Here is an 18934-nt window from a genome sequence, read left to right on the forward strand (position 1 = left end):
ACTCTCAGCTGGAAACTGGTCATTAACCTAAGAAGACCCATGACTGCACTGCTGTGCTTAGTCCCTTTCAAATTTTGATGGGGTCTGGCCTGGACAAAGGTGTGTGCAGGATTCATGCCAAGATTGTTTGGAGCTGAGCTTGCTTGAAGACATAGAGCAAATGAATGGGAAATGCATGAGCTTTATGTTGCCTACAGCCATCTCTCCCTCTCCAGTAAGGAGTTGGCTTTATGTGCATGGAAGGAGCTTAATTAGGAAGGGAAGAAATATTTCCTCTAACTGTAAACAAGAATTCCAGCCAGGGGGTATTCTTTTAAATCGCTGGAGTTAAGGATAAAAGAAGGCCAGGAGTGGTTGATCACTGAGGTTAAGTCTCCAGCATAGAGTAAAAGGAAGTAAAAGAAAGCACGAAGCTGCACTAGCACAGTGCATGATCTCTAATCAGTACCACTGAACTCAGCTCAACACTGGGTTATGGCAGCTGGATTCAGAGATCAGAGCTAAACTAGGATTGTATGTGGCTTTGGAACAATGAAAATTTTGTATTTCTCTCTGACCTCTTCTTTCTTCCTACAAAACTGCTTTGGATTCATAGGAGATTATGCCATCAAACATGATAAGCAGGAAAGAGGAAGAAGGCCCCCCACACATCTTTCCCTACCCACGCTTTCCTTCTAGAGCAAAAGCTGGACCACCCTCTTCTTTAGGCACAGCACCATCCAGCTTTGCTGTTCGCCACTCCTCTGCCAAGGTCTCAGCCCATCTAGCCAAGCTCCAGTGCTCCACTACCCATCTGAAAACAAGAATCCAAAGCAATACAAGATACATAAATGACCATCTTATTACTTTTGTTCTTTTCCTTGGTTTTTTCCCTTCCATTTGCCCTTCACTTTCTGGTTTCTGTTTTTCCTTCCTGCATGTTTCTGTAGTGCTCCTTAGCCTTCCTTCTCAGTTCTTTCTTTCTCTATTTTTACATTTATTTATTTATGAACATTGCCTTACCTTGTATCTTCTGATGCTTTACTAGTCCAAGCTTCTTTTCAGTAACAAACTAAGTAGTTTTTAGTATCTTGCAATACTTTCCTTCTTCCAATTTCTGTGCTTTCTTCCTTCCTCCTGTATTGACATCATTCCTCCACTGATTTATTTTGCTTGCTCTGTCATATATTCCCTCAGAGCTTCCTTGACATCTGCTTAACTGTTTTGCCTCAGGAAATGTCAATGTAGGTGCAAACTCTGTCTTTTCTGGGCCCTTAGGACAGTATATTCAGAAAAATGTACTGCTTTTCCAGTGGGGCAAATTTGCCCTTAGTTGCATTTTTCAAGTTTCAGAATTTCCCTACAAACCACTTTTGCTACCACAAGACATTAAGATGTGTCCCTTCTCAAGCAAATGCTGGGAGTAAGGAGTGGGCAGTGACTGTGCAGGTGAGCGAGTGATGAGGTGAGCAGGCACACAGCCCTGTAGTTTGCAGCTGCCTGCCAAAGCCAGCCACAGCTTGCTGTTTTCCATCAGGGGCATCATCCCTCACTGGATAGTAATGTCCTGTTGAAAGGTGAGGTGGCACCTTGTCAATCTGAGTAAGTCCTCAGCTATGCTCACTCTCCCTTGTAGCCAACACCTTCGAGCACGTAAGAGTTCCTACACACAAACTCCCACACACGTTTTCCCATGTCCTCCCATGCGATTTCTTGGCCAAGGCCCAGAGGACAGCAATGGGTAGAATGAAAATTATAGACTGTAACGTGGTTTCTCACAGCAGCAGGAGCCTCCTGGGTACTTCTCCCTCACATGCTGCCAGGTGGAAAACTTTCACACTGTGACTGGCAGAGAAGAGGCAGAAGTGAAAAGTGACCCTGAGGTTTTCATGGGCAAGCCACCCTGTTCACCAATGACCATAAGAGCATTTGCTTTATGTAGGCCAAAACAGCTTTGTCTTGCACAGGCTTGTCTTGCACAGGCTGGATACCTTGGAATTAGTCAGGAGGTGGAGAAATACAAGCCCCACCCTGAAGCAGTGTTTCTCTCTGCTTTCATGGGATGACCCTTCCTGGCCAAGCTATCACAAGGAGAAGAATGCTGGCATGAAATTGTGGTGTTTTAATTGGATATGCCAAATGCTCTTATCAGCATTTAAGCAGACTACAGCCTCCATTAAATGAAGTCTGGCTCCTGGACTGGACTGCTTTCAGAACCTGAAAAGTTTAGAAAGCAATGTCTGAGCTTTTCTCCTTTAGGAAATCTCATCCAGGAAGAAAAAAAGGGTTGGGACAATCTGCCAAGGTTTTCACCAGTCTAGCTGACCAGCCAGCTGTAGCAGTAAGTGTGAAATGTCGCTCTGGACAACTGGAACCACCTGACAAAGAGTCAGAGCCTAAACACAAACTCTACAGGCAGAGGCAACCAGTCCCTCTTCTCTGTGCATGGACTGCTGTGCAGCTGCTTAGTCGTCACCCCCATGCATAATGTCCTGAGCCACCTCCTACAACAGAACCAGTAAAAGCCACAGTGACAACAGCCCTGGATACATCTACCCCAGCTGCCAGAGCAGATGAACAATGATGGGGTGTATCCATCATTACTAGTCATTCAGGTATCAATTAACTTGAGCCAGTAAAGATATTTGCATCTAAGTCCTTCTCAGACAGGATGGGCTCACATTAATTGTTGTATTTTTTGGTTTTCTGACAACTACCCTCGTGTCAAAACATTGATGCATATCAGCAAAGACCCCAAGGTCTGCTGATGGACCTGCATGGTTTACCTCTCATTGTTTTGATCCAGGTTATTCTCCTCAAAAATATTGGTCAAATACCCCCAGTTAACCCTCTGGCATTAAATCCATTAGAAACATTAAAGGTTCTTGGAGGGACTACTGAATCATTGTGACTGAAGGCTTCTCTTGGGTTGTTAAGTTCAAGAATCAAAACAGAACTCCCATCTCTAAATTCACAATAACCAGAGCTCTGATGTGGAAACTATGCATATTAGGGGTTGTTGTATGTCTTTTGTTAGAGATCTGTTTCCAGTTTCTTTCAGACCTCAGGCATCAAGAGGATTCTCTTCCATCTTTTGAGGATACATGATTCTGCATGTATCCTGACTGCCTAGTAATATATCCCTTACTGGGAACTATCATCATGTAGCTCAAGAGGGCAATCCAGACATTCACTCATTCACTTAGTTGCTTTTTTTTGTTATTTTGACTTTGGGGACTCAGTGAATCTGCTTATTTCCATTCCTATAATTTATGGAAGTCAGGCTGTGAATACTGTCCTGTCAATGAACACACAGACTGACACTAGAGGTATTGTACCATTTGGCACAGGTTTTATAGTGCTTTATTCTGAACAGTAATTAGGTAAACGGGTACTGAACATATGCAGCAGGCAGTCTTTAGATAGAAATTAAATCTGACTTACCATAATCTATGTGGAATTGAAGATTAGTAATTACAATGCTAATTTCACTGAAGTTGAAGTCCTTATTTCTTTCTCATGCTTTCAACATTAAGTAACTGTAAGGAGTTTCCTTCATGCTACATCCAGAGCTAGAATGGCAGATAATCTGTGCACGAGGAGTGTGGCACTTCCAGTGTTAATCCAACTGTGTTCTATCCTTGATTTGCATAATGTTCTTTTCCTAGGGGAATATACAACAAGGTGCCTCGTAGCTGCAGTGAACTTGTCCCATCTTCCATGACTGAAGGGAATGAGTCAAAAAAGGCCACACAGCAGAGTTCAGCCTCCCCAGTCTGGGAACTTCATGCTGAAGAGTCTTCTGGGGACACACACTGTCCCCATGATTTTTGCCTCTGGTGTCCATAGGCCTGAGTGCAGCTGCTGTTTCAGATGCAAATTTTGATGCCAGTCTGAACTGTTGTAGCTATGCTGCAGAATTGTTCACTGCTTCACTGGATGCTGGCAGCATCTGGTAGGGCACCCTGGGCCACCAGATTGTGGTCAGGTACGGGGAGAGCGCTGTTATACCACATGTCCACATTTCCCCTTTTAGGCATTAGGAATCCAGAGAGTGTGAGTCACAAGGGAAAGAGGTTTCACTAGGGAGCAGGAATGCAGCTCCTCCTCCTAGAGCCCTTTCCAGCTCCTGGGGTATCTTAAATCAGGCTCTCAGTTCACTTCATTTGGGGGAAAAAAGTATCACCGAGGAACAAAATGTTCTTGTTGCTGAAGCTGGGATACTTCTCAATAAAATACAGTGTGTTCTTCACAGTGGACATTATTCCGCTACAGGGGAGGAAACAAAAGGAGAGAAACTAGTTCTGCTGCATATGTAGAGTACATTGTATTACTCAGCCAATATACGAACCTCTTAGATTTCCTTTCAAAGGTGATAGTCAGGAAGAAAAGCTTTACAGGAGTGTGCACCACCACAAATGTAATTGTGCTTTTTTGTAATGAACATGCCTCGCTTAAGGAGAACAGAATCGGCCTGAAAGAATCACATTGCGAGTTTTGTTGTGTCTAAACAAAAAGATAAATGGATGGTCAGCTTTAAATTCATCTTTGTGCTGCAGAATCCGATATCCTGGTACCTCTCGGGAGTCGCCACCTTGTTCATTTACTTCCAAGGAGACTTTATGGATGATCTTTGACACCACAACACCTTTTGTCTCACACATCTCAGAGAAATCTGATGTGCTTTCGTTGAAGATATTTGTCATTCCCAGGCTTTCCAGAAGTGGCTTCAGGTCATAATCACCTTCCAGACTAAACTTTGGAAGAAATACATTCACTTGGTGTTGGCCATCATGCTGGGATTCGTCCACTGTAATAATGTCTCAGGGGTCAGTGCCTTTTCCAGCTGAAAACATAAACGAACAAAAGAAATTAGTGAGCAGTCCAAGGAAAGTGAAAGGAGAAAAAAAATAGATCATTCCTGAACTCTGCATTCCCATCAAGCCTTCAAAAAATAAAGTCCAAAGGCAGTTTTTTGCATCTGAATTCACAACCATAGCATTCAGGCTTAACATACTTTCAGTTATATTGATTCAAGTATGATTTAATCCACAGGACAGGCATCTGGAGGAACCCTTCTGCATGTGCATGCTCTGGCAAGCTTTTGATAAGCAATCACCTCAACAGGTCCCATATGAAGGGACCTGAGGAAGACAGTCCCTACCCAGGTTACACCTGGCCAACTGGCAGATATCCAGAAGTCTTTATTCCTGACCCTACAGAGTAATGAAATTGCTGGTGTTTTGGGACAAAAAATCCAATCCAGAGCCTGATCTCAATCAAACATGCAGCTGTTCAAGCAATTTTTTTTCTTAAACTGGAGAGGGAGGAGGCTGAATGTGGGGCCACAACAAATTGGTATCAGGAAACGCCTCACTTGCATTTTATGATAGGTGTGTTCTGTAATTTACTCCAACATATAAAGTATCTTACCACTGCAAAGACAGATTCTTCCTGCCTTTAAAAATTGTGGCCAGTTGCAGCAAATTACAAAGGCAACTTGAGTGATCATAAGTCTTTTAATCTTTATGTAAGTTTTAATTAATAGCTATTAATTAATATTATTAATTGCTTAGTCCTTAATAAACTTTGAAGAGGGGTGGAAATATGTCATAAAATTTTCATAGTGAAATGACATAAGAAATTGTTGATCTTTAGGGAATGCCTTATTAATTTTCACATTTATGTGCAATTGTAATAAAAAATGGCTCATTTACAGGCATCTCTGCTCAAAATTAAAATTTGGAGAAGTGTAAGACATTAGTAAAATTAATCATGGACACGTGTCAATTAAAAAAAAAATAAGGATAGCAGAAATAAGGATACCTTTTGCACTTTATGCTGTCTTCTGTGCACTCCCTATCTGGAGCGAAGCCTCATTTACAACCTTACACTGGACACAGTGAAAATTATGATGCCACAAATATGAGAGGAGGAACAGAGAAGTAGAATAAGAGGGTAAATACACATGAAAGTTACTTTTTTGTTTCCTTATGCATTGCTTCTAAATAACAAAAAACTTCCATGAACATATGGCATTATATGAGCTGTTTCCAAGGGAAGTATCATAGCAATTCTTTTTTTTTTTTTTCTCTCACCTTCTCCAAGCCAGTGGTCTCATCTTCAATCTCTTTCGGCAGGGAGAATGAGCATGCTTATATGTTTGTTAAGACATGGCAGCTCAAGGATGGCAACATTTAAATCTTTCACATAGCCCAGGCAAAAAGTAGCTTCCAGATTCATCATCTGCACTGGTTTGGTTTCAGTCTACAAACATAGAGGAAACAATCTATCATTCCTTTTAATTTACAAAACAATATGATGACAGAGGAAAGTTTGAAAGCTTGCATGGAAGGCATACATTGAGTTACCACCAGAGAATTTGTTGGCTTTCATAGGTAATGAAAGCAGCAGTGAGAGATTCTGTTGGCTTTTTACAGCAGGCAGCTTTCCAAAGAAAAGTGAAATGGAATTCTACTTAATACAATAGCAACATATGGGGGATGTGCCTTAAAAGAGCAATTTATCTAATATTGGTGTCCCTTCATGCCTTTTCACTGAGTGCTACCAACTACACTGTCTACAGGGTATTGTAATGCTAGCAAGTGTCAAGCACTGAGCACAGCTCAAAAGTGAGGGCCAAGCTGTTCATACCAATAGCTGATGTTTTGCTTCAGGAGTTGAAGCAAAATCAGAAGAAATTTCAGGCTTACCTAAATCTCGCAGTCTTTGCTTTTGAATGACACGAAACAGAACAAAACAAAACACTTAATTTCATAGGGAAGACTTTAAAACAGTTCTATTCACATGAAAATGTTCAAAACTCAGATTCAGTAGAAAAATGTTAATTTAGAGGAAAAAAAATCTTGAGATGTTTCACTTAAAAATTGTAGTGTTGATTGTGTGACTTTAAAAACTTTTGTAGCTGGAACTATCGCCTGATGAAGTAATTTATGAATATTTTCAGTGAACCTAAAACTCTGACTTTGCTTATGTATCTCTGTATGTATGTGTGTGTATTTGGAACATAATCTATTTATCTCACAAATGTTATGCAGCTTTGTATCTTGGCTGTAAGTTGTCTGATTAAAATATTCATTGCTCACAGACTCCTGAATGCAGCAGCCACAGGTGCTGCTCCCACTCGACCTCATGGCTAAGCAGAACTGACATGCAGAGGGCTGAGTCCTGAGCCTGACGGGAAAGAGGGAGACTGATGGGATGACATCTCTGAAGAGGAAAACACAGGGCCAGGCACCGAAGGGATGTACTCAAAGAGGTGGGTGACACAACTATAAATATTTCACCAGCTCGAGAAATGCAATGTGCTTCACCTCTGTTGGTTTCTGGATGCAGCCTCTGGTACCTGCAAGCCTCCAATCTCTTGGAAAAAGCTGCCCATGAGAATTTGCATCTCTTTGCAGACAATGGCTGCTTCTGACCACTTGTACTCAGCTCATGTTGTCTAGACATACTCCCAGGACATCCTGGGACCCTTGCAACACTGTGTAAGATTAGAGATTAGATAGTCTAATAGTGCTATGGTAATAAATATTTCTCATTTTCTCTTGTTGGGATTTCCTTAGCTCAAAGTTTGCATTGTCATAAGAGGAAACAGTACCTTTTTTTCTTTTTTTTTTTTTTTTTTTTTTCTTTTTTTTTTTCTTTTTTTTTTTTTCTTTTTTTTTTTTCTTTCCCAAACATACCTTGTTGACTTTAAAAGGACATTCTTTGATTTCTGCCTCTGGAAACTTCTTCATCCAGTTTGTGACAAAATAAGCTGCATTAACTAGAAGGATCTGAGTCTGGTCACTTACACTATCTTCATTCAAACATTCTCCATTTTTCCTGTAAATGGGGTTAAATGGTTGTTAATACAACAATCATTAGTAGTTTATCAATTGCTTTAAGTGAATATGGTAACATTTCACTGAACTGAACACACTTCTGTCCTGCACCTCACAGATAAAAGATTTTCTTTCTAATGGAAAAATTTCAAAATGAGCACTTATTTAAAACTGCAGCTTAATTTTTGATGTGGGGTTTGGGATCAAGGCAGATCTTCCAAATGACACATTCTGTTGGTTTATACTGCACATAATCAAACTACATCTCCTGCTTTTGTCCGTACCTTAAAGAAGGTGCTGAGTTTTCAGTGAAATTCAACAAGTTTAAGTGAAAAAATACTTTGTCATTTGGACAGCAAATGGACTTGAAGGGAAGTTTCAAATTAGCAGCTACTATTTTATAGACTGATACAGGAGAATAAAATAACCAGGACAACAAAAAAATGCTGCTCTGATTACAGTTAATATCCAAATACCACTATAGACATAAAAAGAGGATGCAAATGTCATGACCTACTCTCTCTGTTTTAGATTTGTTCAAGCACTGCCATAAATGACCCTGAATTCAGAGCAGTGGGAAGACAAGTCGTGTCTTGGAGCTGCCACAGGCAGGGCGAGGTGCTTCCCATGGAAGCCAGCCTGGGAAGGACCAGACTCGTGCACAGTGTTTTCCATGCTTGCACCACACGAGGGCAACAAGCCACAACCAACCCCAGGGCCACCTCTGCCAGGGCCTCCACAGGACTGCAGATGAGAGTCCCTCAGCAGCTTGTGGCACCCTGGCTGGCACAAGCAGCTGAGATATTAATTAACAGCCTGGAACTCAGAGTCAACCAGTGCTTCCCATTACAATGCCGGTTTTGAAGGAATTAGAGGGTTCGATGCTTTGGTTTTACATGTTGTGATGCTCCAGAGCCAGGACCTGTCATTCTCCTAAACCATCCTGCTGCAGTCAAATGTGAGTGGCTTTCCCCAAGGCTAATGCAAGGTCAATCTCACATTTCCACCTTCAGAAGTGCTGCAAGCAGTGAAGTCAGTGCTGCTAATTCTCATGAATCCAAATAGTAGGCCTAGTCTTCTTTAACTACATATTTACTCCTAAAGAGGTGTCACAAGGATAAAGATCTTTCTCCAAAGAGGCAAACAGAATTCCCAAGGTTAAGCTGTACCCACCATCAGTCAGCTCTGAAAGGGATTTGTTGATCTTTTCTCGGGTCTCCTCAGTTTTTTCTTTGAACTCCACTAATTCCAGTTCAGATGGAAAAGGTCTCTTTGTGGAGTTCACAAAGTCCTGGAAGACACAAGTAGCCACAGTCATGTTTGGTTAAGTGTTGAGGTAGTTGAGGAGTTCATTATTATTGGAGGAAAGCTACTAAATAACTGCAGGAGACAAGAAGGATGCACACCTGCATCCAGAACATCACTCCCAAGGTCATCTTCAGACCAGTGGTGTTACATCAGAGGTTGATATTAATATTGCAGAAGTAACTTTGATATTGCAGGAGTGACCATATTGCCAGAGTTTACAGGATAGAACAATCCTCAGTCCAGGCCTGAGCAGGACTGAGATAGAGGCCACAGTCTGCTCCCATCACATCTGTCCTCACCAGGGAAGACACTTATTGCTCTGGGCCTTTGCTGTAGCAGAGGCTGAACAGCAGGTGACCTGATCACAGCTTCGCTGCAGCATGTTGAGTTTTCTGAAACACCTCTTTTAGGCCAATGTTATCCTTGCTTGGGACTCTACTCAATGACAACTTTGGGGGGGAAAAACCTACACAAAGAGCATTCTTCTCAGTTTTTTGCAAAGTTCATAAATTAAAAGGCCAAACACCACCTTCTTCACTTCTGTTGCTTCAATAGTCAGGCTTCTGCCTCCTCAGGCAGATTAAGAAAACTAAAGCTTATGCAGTAATTACTTGGGTGTGTGAACTGGGCACACACTTGCACCACCAATTTTTTACACTCATTTTCACTCATACTTGCAATGCAAAGACTTTGATGTGGCATAGAAGTTATGTTGCATTCAAAACCAAACTTGCTACTGACCTAAAGCATATTAATGAAAGAATTAAAAGTGTTGTAAGAGTTGCACAGCTTGGAGTCAAGCAGCAGACTCATCCATCCTCCTACAAACATTCATGGCAGCAGACAATATAATGCTGTTTATCATTTGAGTCCAGTCAACCAACAGCCAAAAGTACAAGAACAAATTTTAAATAACATTGCAGTCTGACCCATAATCCATCAAGATGATGGCCAAGCAATTCATAACACCAGGATTTTCCTGCAGTACTTACTGTGGTAGGATTGAGAGACTTGTCTACAAAGAGCCGTTTGACCATTTTCAGTGCAAAGAAAGAGCTGAGTTTGGAAACATCTGAAGTTATTGTTTGAAACCCAAAAGAAACATCTTTGACGTCTTGTAAATGCAGCACCTGTTAAATGAACATGATAAAACACTAAGCATAAATTTATTATTATTATTATTATTGTCTAGACATTCCTAACAGGTAAGCAAAAAATAATGCTAGTTTTTCTGAGCTGCTGCTTTTTGTATTTAAGCTAATGACAGAGCCTTTCATTGTTGTTACTCAAAAATACTTTATATATTTGACATGCTAACATAAATCTAAAAACCTACCAGAACTTCAACCAAATGCATTTCTTTCCTATAGAAATCCAAAGACACCAATAGAGGTGTTCATGCTGGTGATGTGACCTACTAAAACTCCATGGTATGGAGTCATAATGTTTTTGCCAAACTTACATTTCTACCCAAAATCCTGAAGTTTTTAAGAGAGATATGTGAGGGTCCCAGATAGTCTCCTCTCTAGAAGTGGGCTACAGCTTTAAAAAAGCTTGCCAGATCATCAAGTTTTCTGATTGCTATGACTAATATATGACATCACAAGACATTTCAGCAAAAACTGATCAGATAAAGATAACTGTGTTTGGTTTTGTAGACACAGTAGAAGCGTGGGTAGGGCTGCTGACCCACACATGGCCACCTTCCAGCTCCTGGGAATGACAAGTCCAGTTCTAGGAAATATTGGGCTAATGATGCCTTTGTTTGAAAATAACCCTATAAATATGAATTAAACTTTTAATGCCTACTTATTACAGGATCTTTGATGGTGGCTGTTTCATTACAGAAAGCCTGTCCAACCCTCCTCACCTGCCTCAAATTCCCTTATGAGGCGCAGCAGGCACTTGAGACCTTCTTTTCCTTTTGTACATCACTACTGCTCTTTTTCCAAGAATACATCATGTCTTAACAGACAAAATTGCTGCTCTGCCTTAGTCACCCTTACATATCCTCCACTGTCCTTGCTAAGTGGGAGCAGAAGGCAATAAACTCCCAACACAGTAGCAGCACAGCTCTCATAGGCAAACTCCATTTCCTTAGAAACAACTATCTCAACTTATTTCCTTCTCTTCCAACAGTTTTATTTCTTTGCATGTTAAGTGCAGAAAGCTTCTGTGCCAGAGAACTAAGTTGGAGGAGAAAGCTACTGCAGCCTCTCTACCCGGGAGAATTTTGACACAAATTTGTTGACTGATGTTCCAGACTACAGGTGCCCATCTGGCTCCTTTTGTATCTAGTATTTAAAACCCAAGCACAAACTCAGGGGAAGGCAAAAGCTAGAATAGACATGGAAAATAGGAGATATTACACTTAAAAGCATACCAAGCTTTCCTTAGCATCTGTAGTCAGCACTTTTTAAATACCACTAGAGAAATATGAAACAGAAGTGTGCTTGTGTAACAGAGCTCCACTTGTGGATGTGCTGGTTAACTTGTTATTATGGAATGGTTCAAAGCAAATTGCAGACACAAGTGAAAGCAAAATAAGGGCAGGGTAATATTTTTAACTTTCTCATCAGAAAGACAATTTTGAAATGGTGAGGGAGCTTCAGGGTACCATTTAAATTTTAATTTTAATTTTTTTTTTTAATTATGTGTGGAAAAATGTGCAGTGCTTACAAGATCCATCCCTGAAACTCTTCAAAGCTAGGTCAGGCAGGGTCTGGAGCAACCTGGTCTAGTGGAAGATGTCCCTGCCTGTGGCAAGGGGATTTAAGGTCCCTTCCCACAGAAACAATTCTATGATTCTATAATTTTCAAGGAGATATTGCTGTGCAGCTCTGTGAACTGCACAGGACTCTCTGTAATCAGTGGTCTAAGTAGGGGCACAGAAGGCTGTGCTCAGGGGTACTTTCAGTGAATGAGAAACTACTTGGAGGAATTTCCAAAGGAGGGAAAACACATTCAAATATGTAGAGAGTCTTTCAGAGCCAGGTGACAATCAGCATACAAATGCATACTTAATTTGCATTTCATGCACCTTCAGGTAACTGCAGAAACCATGGGGACCCTCACTGGGATAAAAAGGATCCAGCTGAATCTCTGCTTACACAGAGGCAGCAGACAAGGCTGGAGGGCTGACTCCTTGCTCCACAGGATGAGCTCCATAAACTGATTGAATCAAGACTGCCATGGTGGATCATCATGCTGGAAACCCCTTGAACATCATGCACTGATTGTAAGGAGAAATGTGGACAAAATTTTGCCCCTTCTACTGCATCCACCTCTTCTTCACAGTATTGTGGGAGAAAGGGGAAAAGTCACTAACAGGGCTGCTACACATACTTGCTTGACAGCAATGGCAAAATAATTTTCAATTCTGTAAAGCTTAAGCATTCTTGAATAATGAAAAAGCAGTTATCTAGAAAATGCAGTGATCTGGACAGTGGCTCGTAGCCACAAACACTATGCTAAAAGGAGATGAGGCTTTAATGCTTGAAAGGACTCAGGCTATGTCCACTTCCACCTTATACATGCCTGTAAAGATTTTTCTTTCAGACAGAGTTTCAGCCTTTTGTTGTGCAGGGCCATGGAGTGTGGAACCATTCAAGAAATTTTGATGGATGGTTTGAAATCTGTCTTATAAAGAAACCAGAAATCCAGGAGAACATTAACAAGAGTTAATATGAAAGACACCTACAACAGCCATATAATTTTGCAGCCACAGAACAGTTTGCTGACAGCTTACCTGTTTCATCTGGTCTGCAGTATCACCTTTCGTAGCTTTATATGCCAGAGCCAGAGACGTTGAGGTACACAGTGGGGAAAAAATAATGTTGGCTGTTTTGTCCTTCTCACATAGCTTCTTGAACATATCAACTGCAAAGGCAGTGTTTGCTAGTTGCAGAGCGTCCATTGTCATCCTAAAATGGAAAAGGGAAAAGAGAGATGACTCAGGTTGTAATTCTAGTTCCTGCTGTGGTGGGGATGGGTCAGAGCACTGAAAGAGGCTGGCACCAGTATCTGGACTGGGGAGGAGAGGAGAGGAGAGGAGAGGAGAGGAGAGGAGAGGAGAGGAGAGGAGAGGGAGAGGAGAGGAGAGGAGAGGAGAGGAGAGGAGAGGAGAGGAGGAGAGGAGAGGAGAGGAGAGGAGAGGAGAGGAGAGGAGAGGAGAGGAGAGGAGAGGAGAGGAGAGGAGAGGAGAGGAGAGGAGAGGAGAGGAGAGGAGAGGAGAGGAGAGGAGAGGAGAGGAGAGGAGAGAAGAGGAGAGGAGAGGAGAGGAGAGGAGAGGAGAGGAGAGGAGAGGAGAGGAGAGGAGAGGAGAGGAGAGGAGAGGAGAGGAGAGGAGAGGAGAGGAGAGGAGAGGAGAGGAGAGGAGAGGAGAGGAGAGGTTCAGTAATAGCCATCATGTTCAAGTGACAGCAGGCAATGCCATGTGTTGTGTAGAACCAGAATTATCAGAAACACTTGAGAAAATCTGTGTGGGTCAGGGCAACCCACACACACTGAGTCAAAATGGAACACATATGAATTTGATTTGGTTTTAATAGATACTCTTAAAATGTGCCAACTCACAAGGAAATTCACCTATGCTCTGGGCTCTCCTGGCTCTTAGGCAGGTCTTTAAATGGTCTCATAACTTTTCTATCTCTTGCTTCATGGCTAATTGTCCATTAGACCTTTTGCTTTGGTACATGTCCATCCTCTCAGGGTTGATTCCCATTATCCCCGACCTTGCTAGAAGTCTCCAGAAAGCTGCCTGGTCCTGTACATTAAGATTATTTTAGAAACTTAAAGGAGGCCTTCTAAAAAATACCAGTGTGCCCACCCATCACTTACACTGTTCCAACTCAAAGGTTTTCCTAGCCACTCTTAGTAACTGCAGTTGCCACAGGGCTGTTACATGACCTGTGCAGTCAGGAAAGGCAAGGCACAGTTGTTGCTGTCCGTGCTCTGGGAAAACCAGAAACTATTCCCATCTTCCAAGGTGCTTTCACATACCCAAAGTTGCACTTTAGTCTGAGCACATTTGTGTAGATTCAAGCCAAGAAGGGTGAACCCCAGAATTTCTGTCAATAGCACAAGTTTGGCTTTAGAACAGCAATCACACAGAAGATGACCCCTTTGGCATAGTGAATTTCACACTTACTATGCCCCCCAATACCACGTATCCCTGAAAAAAAGGAAACAGTTAAAATTGGTGCTAAACCAACTAAGCTATTGACAAAGACAGAAAGGAAATGGAATTTTTTGCATGTGTTATGCTGCCCATACATTATGTAGCTGAACATCTGACACCATTGTACAGAGACACTCTGGAGCAGCTGTGGTACTTGACAGTAGTAATGACTTCCAAATAATTTGTGGTAGTTATAAATTTTTATAACTATTTTTTCTGGGAGTAACAGAACAGGCACGTCATTTGGCTGCATCACAGTAGAGAAAACACTTTTGTTTACTTGTAAGACCTGTTTGACTACAGAAGGCCTTTTACAAAAGAAATGTCTTCATTTTTATTTTAATTAACTTATACATGCTATGTTCTTGGATCTGCTAGGTAAGTCAATTGTTTTACCTGACAACTAGTTTGTCTAAAAGGGCTAAAAGATGCAGTATAAAAGGTTAGTGAAATGCACTGCATTTAATCAAGTTTTTTTAAAAAAAGATATACTGGCATTAAACCCAGGCTTTTTAAGTCAGCATTAGAAAAGCACACCTAATCAGCCCTGCACTCTTGCAAAATGTTCTGGCTGTTGGTGTTAGCAACAAACTGTTTGCTAACAAATCTCCTCCCACTGAGAGAAGAAAAAAAAAAAAAAAAAAAGAGTTTATCTTGAAGACAGCAAGCATTGAACATATTTCACTGGAGAAACTTATCCCCACATGAAAATACAGAGGAGTAGGCTTTGCAGCATTCAGAGGTCTTGTCAGACTCAGAATTCAGAATGGGTCTGGCTGGACTTGTCTCTGTTCCAGTACTCTGGCAGTCTCTGGCAGCTGCTTGGTAAGGAGAAATTTTTCCACGAGAGATTCCATTTTACAGCATCAGCAGGCATCAAGCTGATGTCACATCGAGGTTCAGGAAACGTCTCAGACATCATATGGGTGTAAAGAGAGGACCAAGTGCCAGCCTAGCACTGCAACCATCCACCTCGTTTATGTAGACACAATTTCTCAGGCATGAAAGCAACTAACTACCAGAAAAGTGAAGCTTTTAAGGGAGGAGAACCTTAGACAGAACAGTGCCAAAGACAAGAACAAGTCTGAAGGACTGAGACTGCTAATGAGGGAGTAACTTGGAACAACAGGGCAAAGAAGCGAACATAAAATCATTCCTTAAAATGCCTCTCTGCAATTGCTTATCACAAACGTGCTCTTTTGTGCTTGTGCATGTCTTAAAAAAATTCCCCTGCACAGGCTACCCAACTTATCTTTGCCATTAACTCAGCCATTCTTGCATGAGCACACGATACACTCCTATACTGTGTCTGCTTCTCAATCTCTCTCTCTCTGCCCCACCCCACCCCAGCACCACCCCCCAAAATTGAAGACTTGGGGCAAGTATTAACTTCACAGGTATTTCTTACTGAGGAACCGCTGGAAAATCACCCAGAGTCAAGAATGCGTCATTCAGTAAACATTTACCACCCTCAAAAAGACAAATAATACAAAGAAAATCTTATGAATCATGCACCTGAAAAAAATTTAATTTGTTAATAGAGTATATTATTTAGTATTAGCTGGCATGACATTATTCTATTTGGGCCTCTGGATCTTCCTTACAGGCTAAAAATCAATATGAAAACATAATCAATTAAAAATACCCCTTGCTCCTTTCTGGCTTAATGTTAATTTTGAGATGTAGATGTGCCACTTGTGTTTCACTTCCTTGGGTTGCAAGACATTCAGAGTAAGAGAATAAAATAGGAAATTTTACATCATTGAATTAAATTTTTCTCCCTTATGCCAGTTAAAAACTGCTCTGACCTCAATAGTATCTCTGATACTTTTCAGGTTAGATTATTTTTTCATACAGTTTCAATGTTTCTTTTCAGTGAGAGAAACAGGAGGTACTTCATGGTAAACTTTTTATGTACTTTTGTTCACCCAGTAACTGCTCATATTCTCAGAACTTCTTTGGAGAAGAGTGAAACTGTTTCTGGTAGTGGCAAAGCTCTCCATTTTAATTTTTTTATTTTAATGATACAATTGAAGTAAGGATCATTCAGAACATTTTGTTGGGAAAAAAAGCTCAGTTGCACCCTTAACCTCGAATGATTGGCTGGATAGCAAAGAATAATTTTTATTCCACCACTTTTTCAACTGGTCACTCAGGTTTTTATTCTTAATTTATTAATTACTATTAATAAATTAAGAATAAAATTTATTCTTATTCTTATTATAATAAAATTCTATTCTATTCTATTCTATTCTATTCTATTCTATTCTATTCTATTCTATTCTATTCTGTTCTGTTCTGTTCTGTTCTGTTCTATTCTATTCTATTCTGTTCTGTTCTATTCTATTCCAACATTCATATTACTGAAAAGAATTTCCAGTATTGAATATTAAAAAACCTTAAATCTCTTTAAAGCTTTGAGCACCCCAAGCCTTGCAAGTCCAGTAAAGCCAGTTCCAGGCAAGTGAGAAGGGTTGAGGCTCCCAGTGAGAGGAAAGCCCATTAGCTGCCCATTAACAGTCTCAGAAAACAGACATAGCTCCTGAGTCAGTAATCACAGGGAACCCTCAAATAGGGAGGAGTCAAAAAACTGAAAATGAAATTTTAAAAAGGCCTTCTGCCTGGATTCTTATTGGGTCCCTCCTTTCCCAGGAAAGCAGGATGTCAGCATTTCCAGAAAGGCCCGCAGCAGTGGGGCATCTTCTAAGCACTTGGAGCTTGCGATCCACCCAACTTTATTTAAAACTGTGACTGTCACAGCATGAAAGAAACATTTTCAGATACAGAAGGGAGCTGAAAGCCTATGGAACCAGTTCAGAAAAACCTGTTTTAAACTTGTTTATTGGTATAAGACACCATTTTTGCTTAGTCGCTCTTGGATTCAACAACTACAACAAATGCCCCCCCCAAAAAACCATCAGAGAGGCTTTTTTTTTACTATCCGCTTACTAAGGGAAAATCTAAATATAACTTATATTTAAAAATATAATCACAAGAATAGCAACATCTGTGTGCAAACGTCTGACAAGTCAAGTTAGTTGTATGGTAGGAATAATCCGATAAAGCAGAACAAGTATTTATTTTATCCTTGTCTCGGTTAAGCAGTCTTTCCAGGAGAAGATACCTGTGGCAGATAAAGCACAGACAATGCTGGCCATCCAGAGCTGAGGGCTTACATTTTGGGTTTATATTTCAGGAGCTGTGAGTGCCGGTGCAGTAGTCTCTCCAGTCCAAACAAAATTCCAAGAGGATGAATTATGCGAAACAACCCACACGCAAATTTCACAAGTGAGGCATTAATATTGAAACTAGATCAAGAGTTTAACATGACCCCACTTCAGTTCTTACTCAGCAAACACAAGATACAAAGGAAATAAAAGATTTCCGTGAGCCTTTTCTTCTTCTACAGAAATGACAACTCTCCACCTGACAAACCACTTGGATTAAAAAACAAGAACACAATTTCCTCTGAAGAGACATTGAGGAGTGCAAGACATCAGACTGATGTGGGACCAGAGTACCTCATATGGCCAAGAAAAAAGCACTGTTAGCAACACAGCAGGGAAAGTCACTCCAGGAAGGAAAGAGAAACAAGCCACTGCAATATGCTTTGTAGTAATTCAATGGCCAATGAACTCTTCAAAACTAAATGGTCGCACTGAAAATAGAATTGTAATTACTATGCCTAAGCTCCTGTCCTTCACTTAGACAAGTGTGGGTTAGTCATTTGGTTATTAACTCAGATCAAACAGAGTGGAGCGTACACACCTCTGCAGAAAATGAGAATATTCCTCTCTAGCAGAGACTTACAAACCAGACTAAATCCTACTTTGGCACATGGAGGATTTTCATGGCATCATACACAACCTGCTTTTTCTGATATGGGAATAGCCATTTGCAATAAACCACCATATTTTAATGATTCCTAACACCCTTGCTGTCTCACCTGCCAGATCTTTTTCAATGCTTCCAATGAATCTTTTGAAAAAGAAAGAAATCTAGCGTAGCAATTGCAGCAGTTTTGAAGTGAAACCAAAACACTGTTGTTGGGGAAGGCAAAAAAGCTTATTTAATTCCAAGTGTACATTTTTTGTACAAATTCCTTTATCCCACTCCCTCCACGCAATTACGTTTCACATAAGAGATTTGTTAACGATTAGCTCAGCATAAATTAAAGTATCAGAGAAAGAAAAAAGCTGTACTTACTTTGCAAGGCTATAATCCTGGTAAACGAATCAATGAAGTGAGCCCAGCACGAAGAACCAGCTGCCCGTGCAGAAACCTTGCTGAGCAGAAGACTCTGTTACTTGCCTACTCATTGACACCACTCCCACTTTCCCAACCTCAGTTTGTGCACACACACACACACTGACTCTCACTCTCGCTTTTTTTTTCCCCTCCCTTAATCATTCTTCGTGGCAACTCCTACATTGGAGGAGCAAAATGATTCACACCAGAGTTGTCTTTGCCTGCCCAGCCACTGAAGACAACAACAAGCCGTGGCAGGAAAGAGCAGCCCTGTGTGTTGCCTTCAGCAAGCGCAGCACAAAAGGCACCAGACAAGAACGAACGAAGGAGCGAATGCAGGAGTTGATGAGCAATTAAAAGACCTTCTCAACAA

General features: G+C 41.0%; 1 protein-coding gene across 1 annotated transcript; it reads right to left on the bottom strand.

Annotated features, from left to right (window-relative positions):
* Positions 1 to 3855: 3855 nt before the first annotated feature.
* Positions 3856 to 18723, bottom strand: SERPINB5 (serpin family B member 5). The gene is given in 10 exon segments (XM_066325709.1): positions 3856 to 4756; positions 4759 to 4825; positions 6078 to 6119; positions 6121 to 6246; positions 7686 to 7810; positions 7813 to 7827; positions 9000 to 9117; positions 10127 to 10264; positions 12883 to 13057; positions 18520 to 18723. Coding segments are annotated over 9 exon segments (1128 nt in total). The 5' UTR covers position 13057; positions 18520 to 18723; the 3' UTR covers positions 3856 to 4433.
* Positions 18724 to 18934: the final 211 nt, after the last annotated feature.

Source organism: Sylvia atricapilla, chromosome 1, assembly GCF_009819655.1.
Source record: "Sylvia atricapilla isolate bSylAtr1 chromosome 1, bSylAtr1.pri, whole genome shotgun sequence".
Lineage (NCBI taxonomy): Eukaryota > Metazoa > Chordata > Aves > Passeriformes > Sylviidae > Sylvia > Sylvia atricapilla.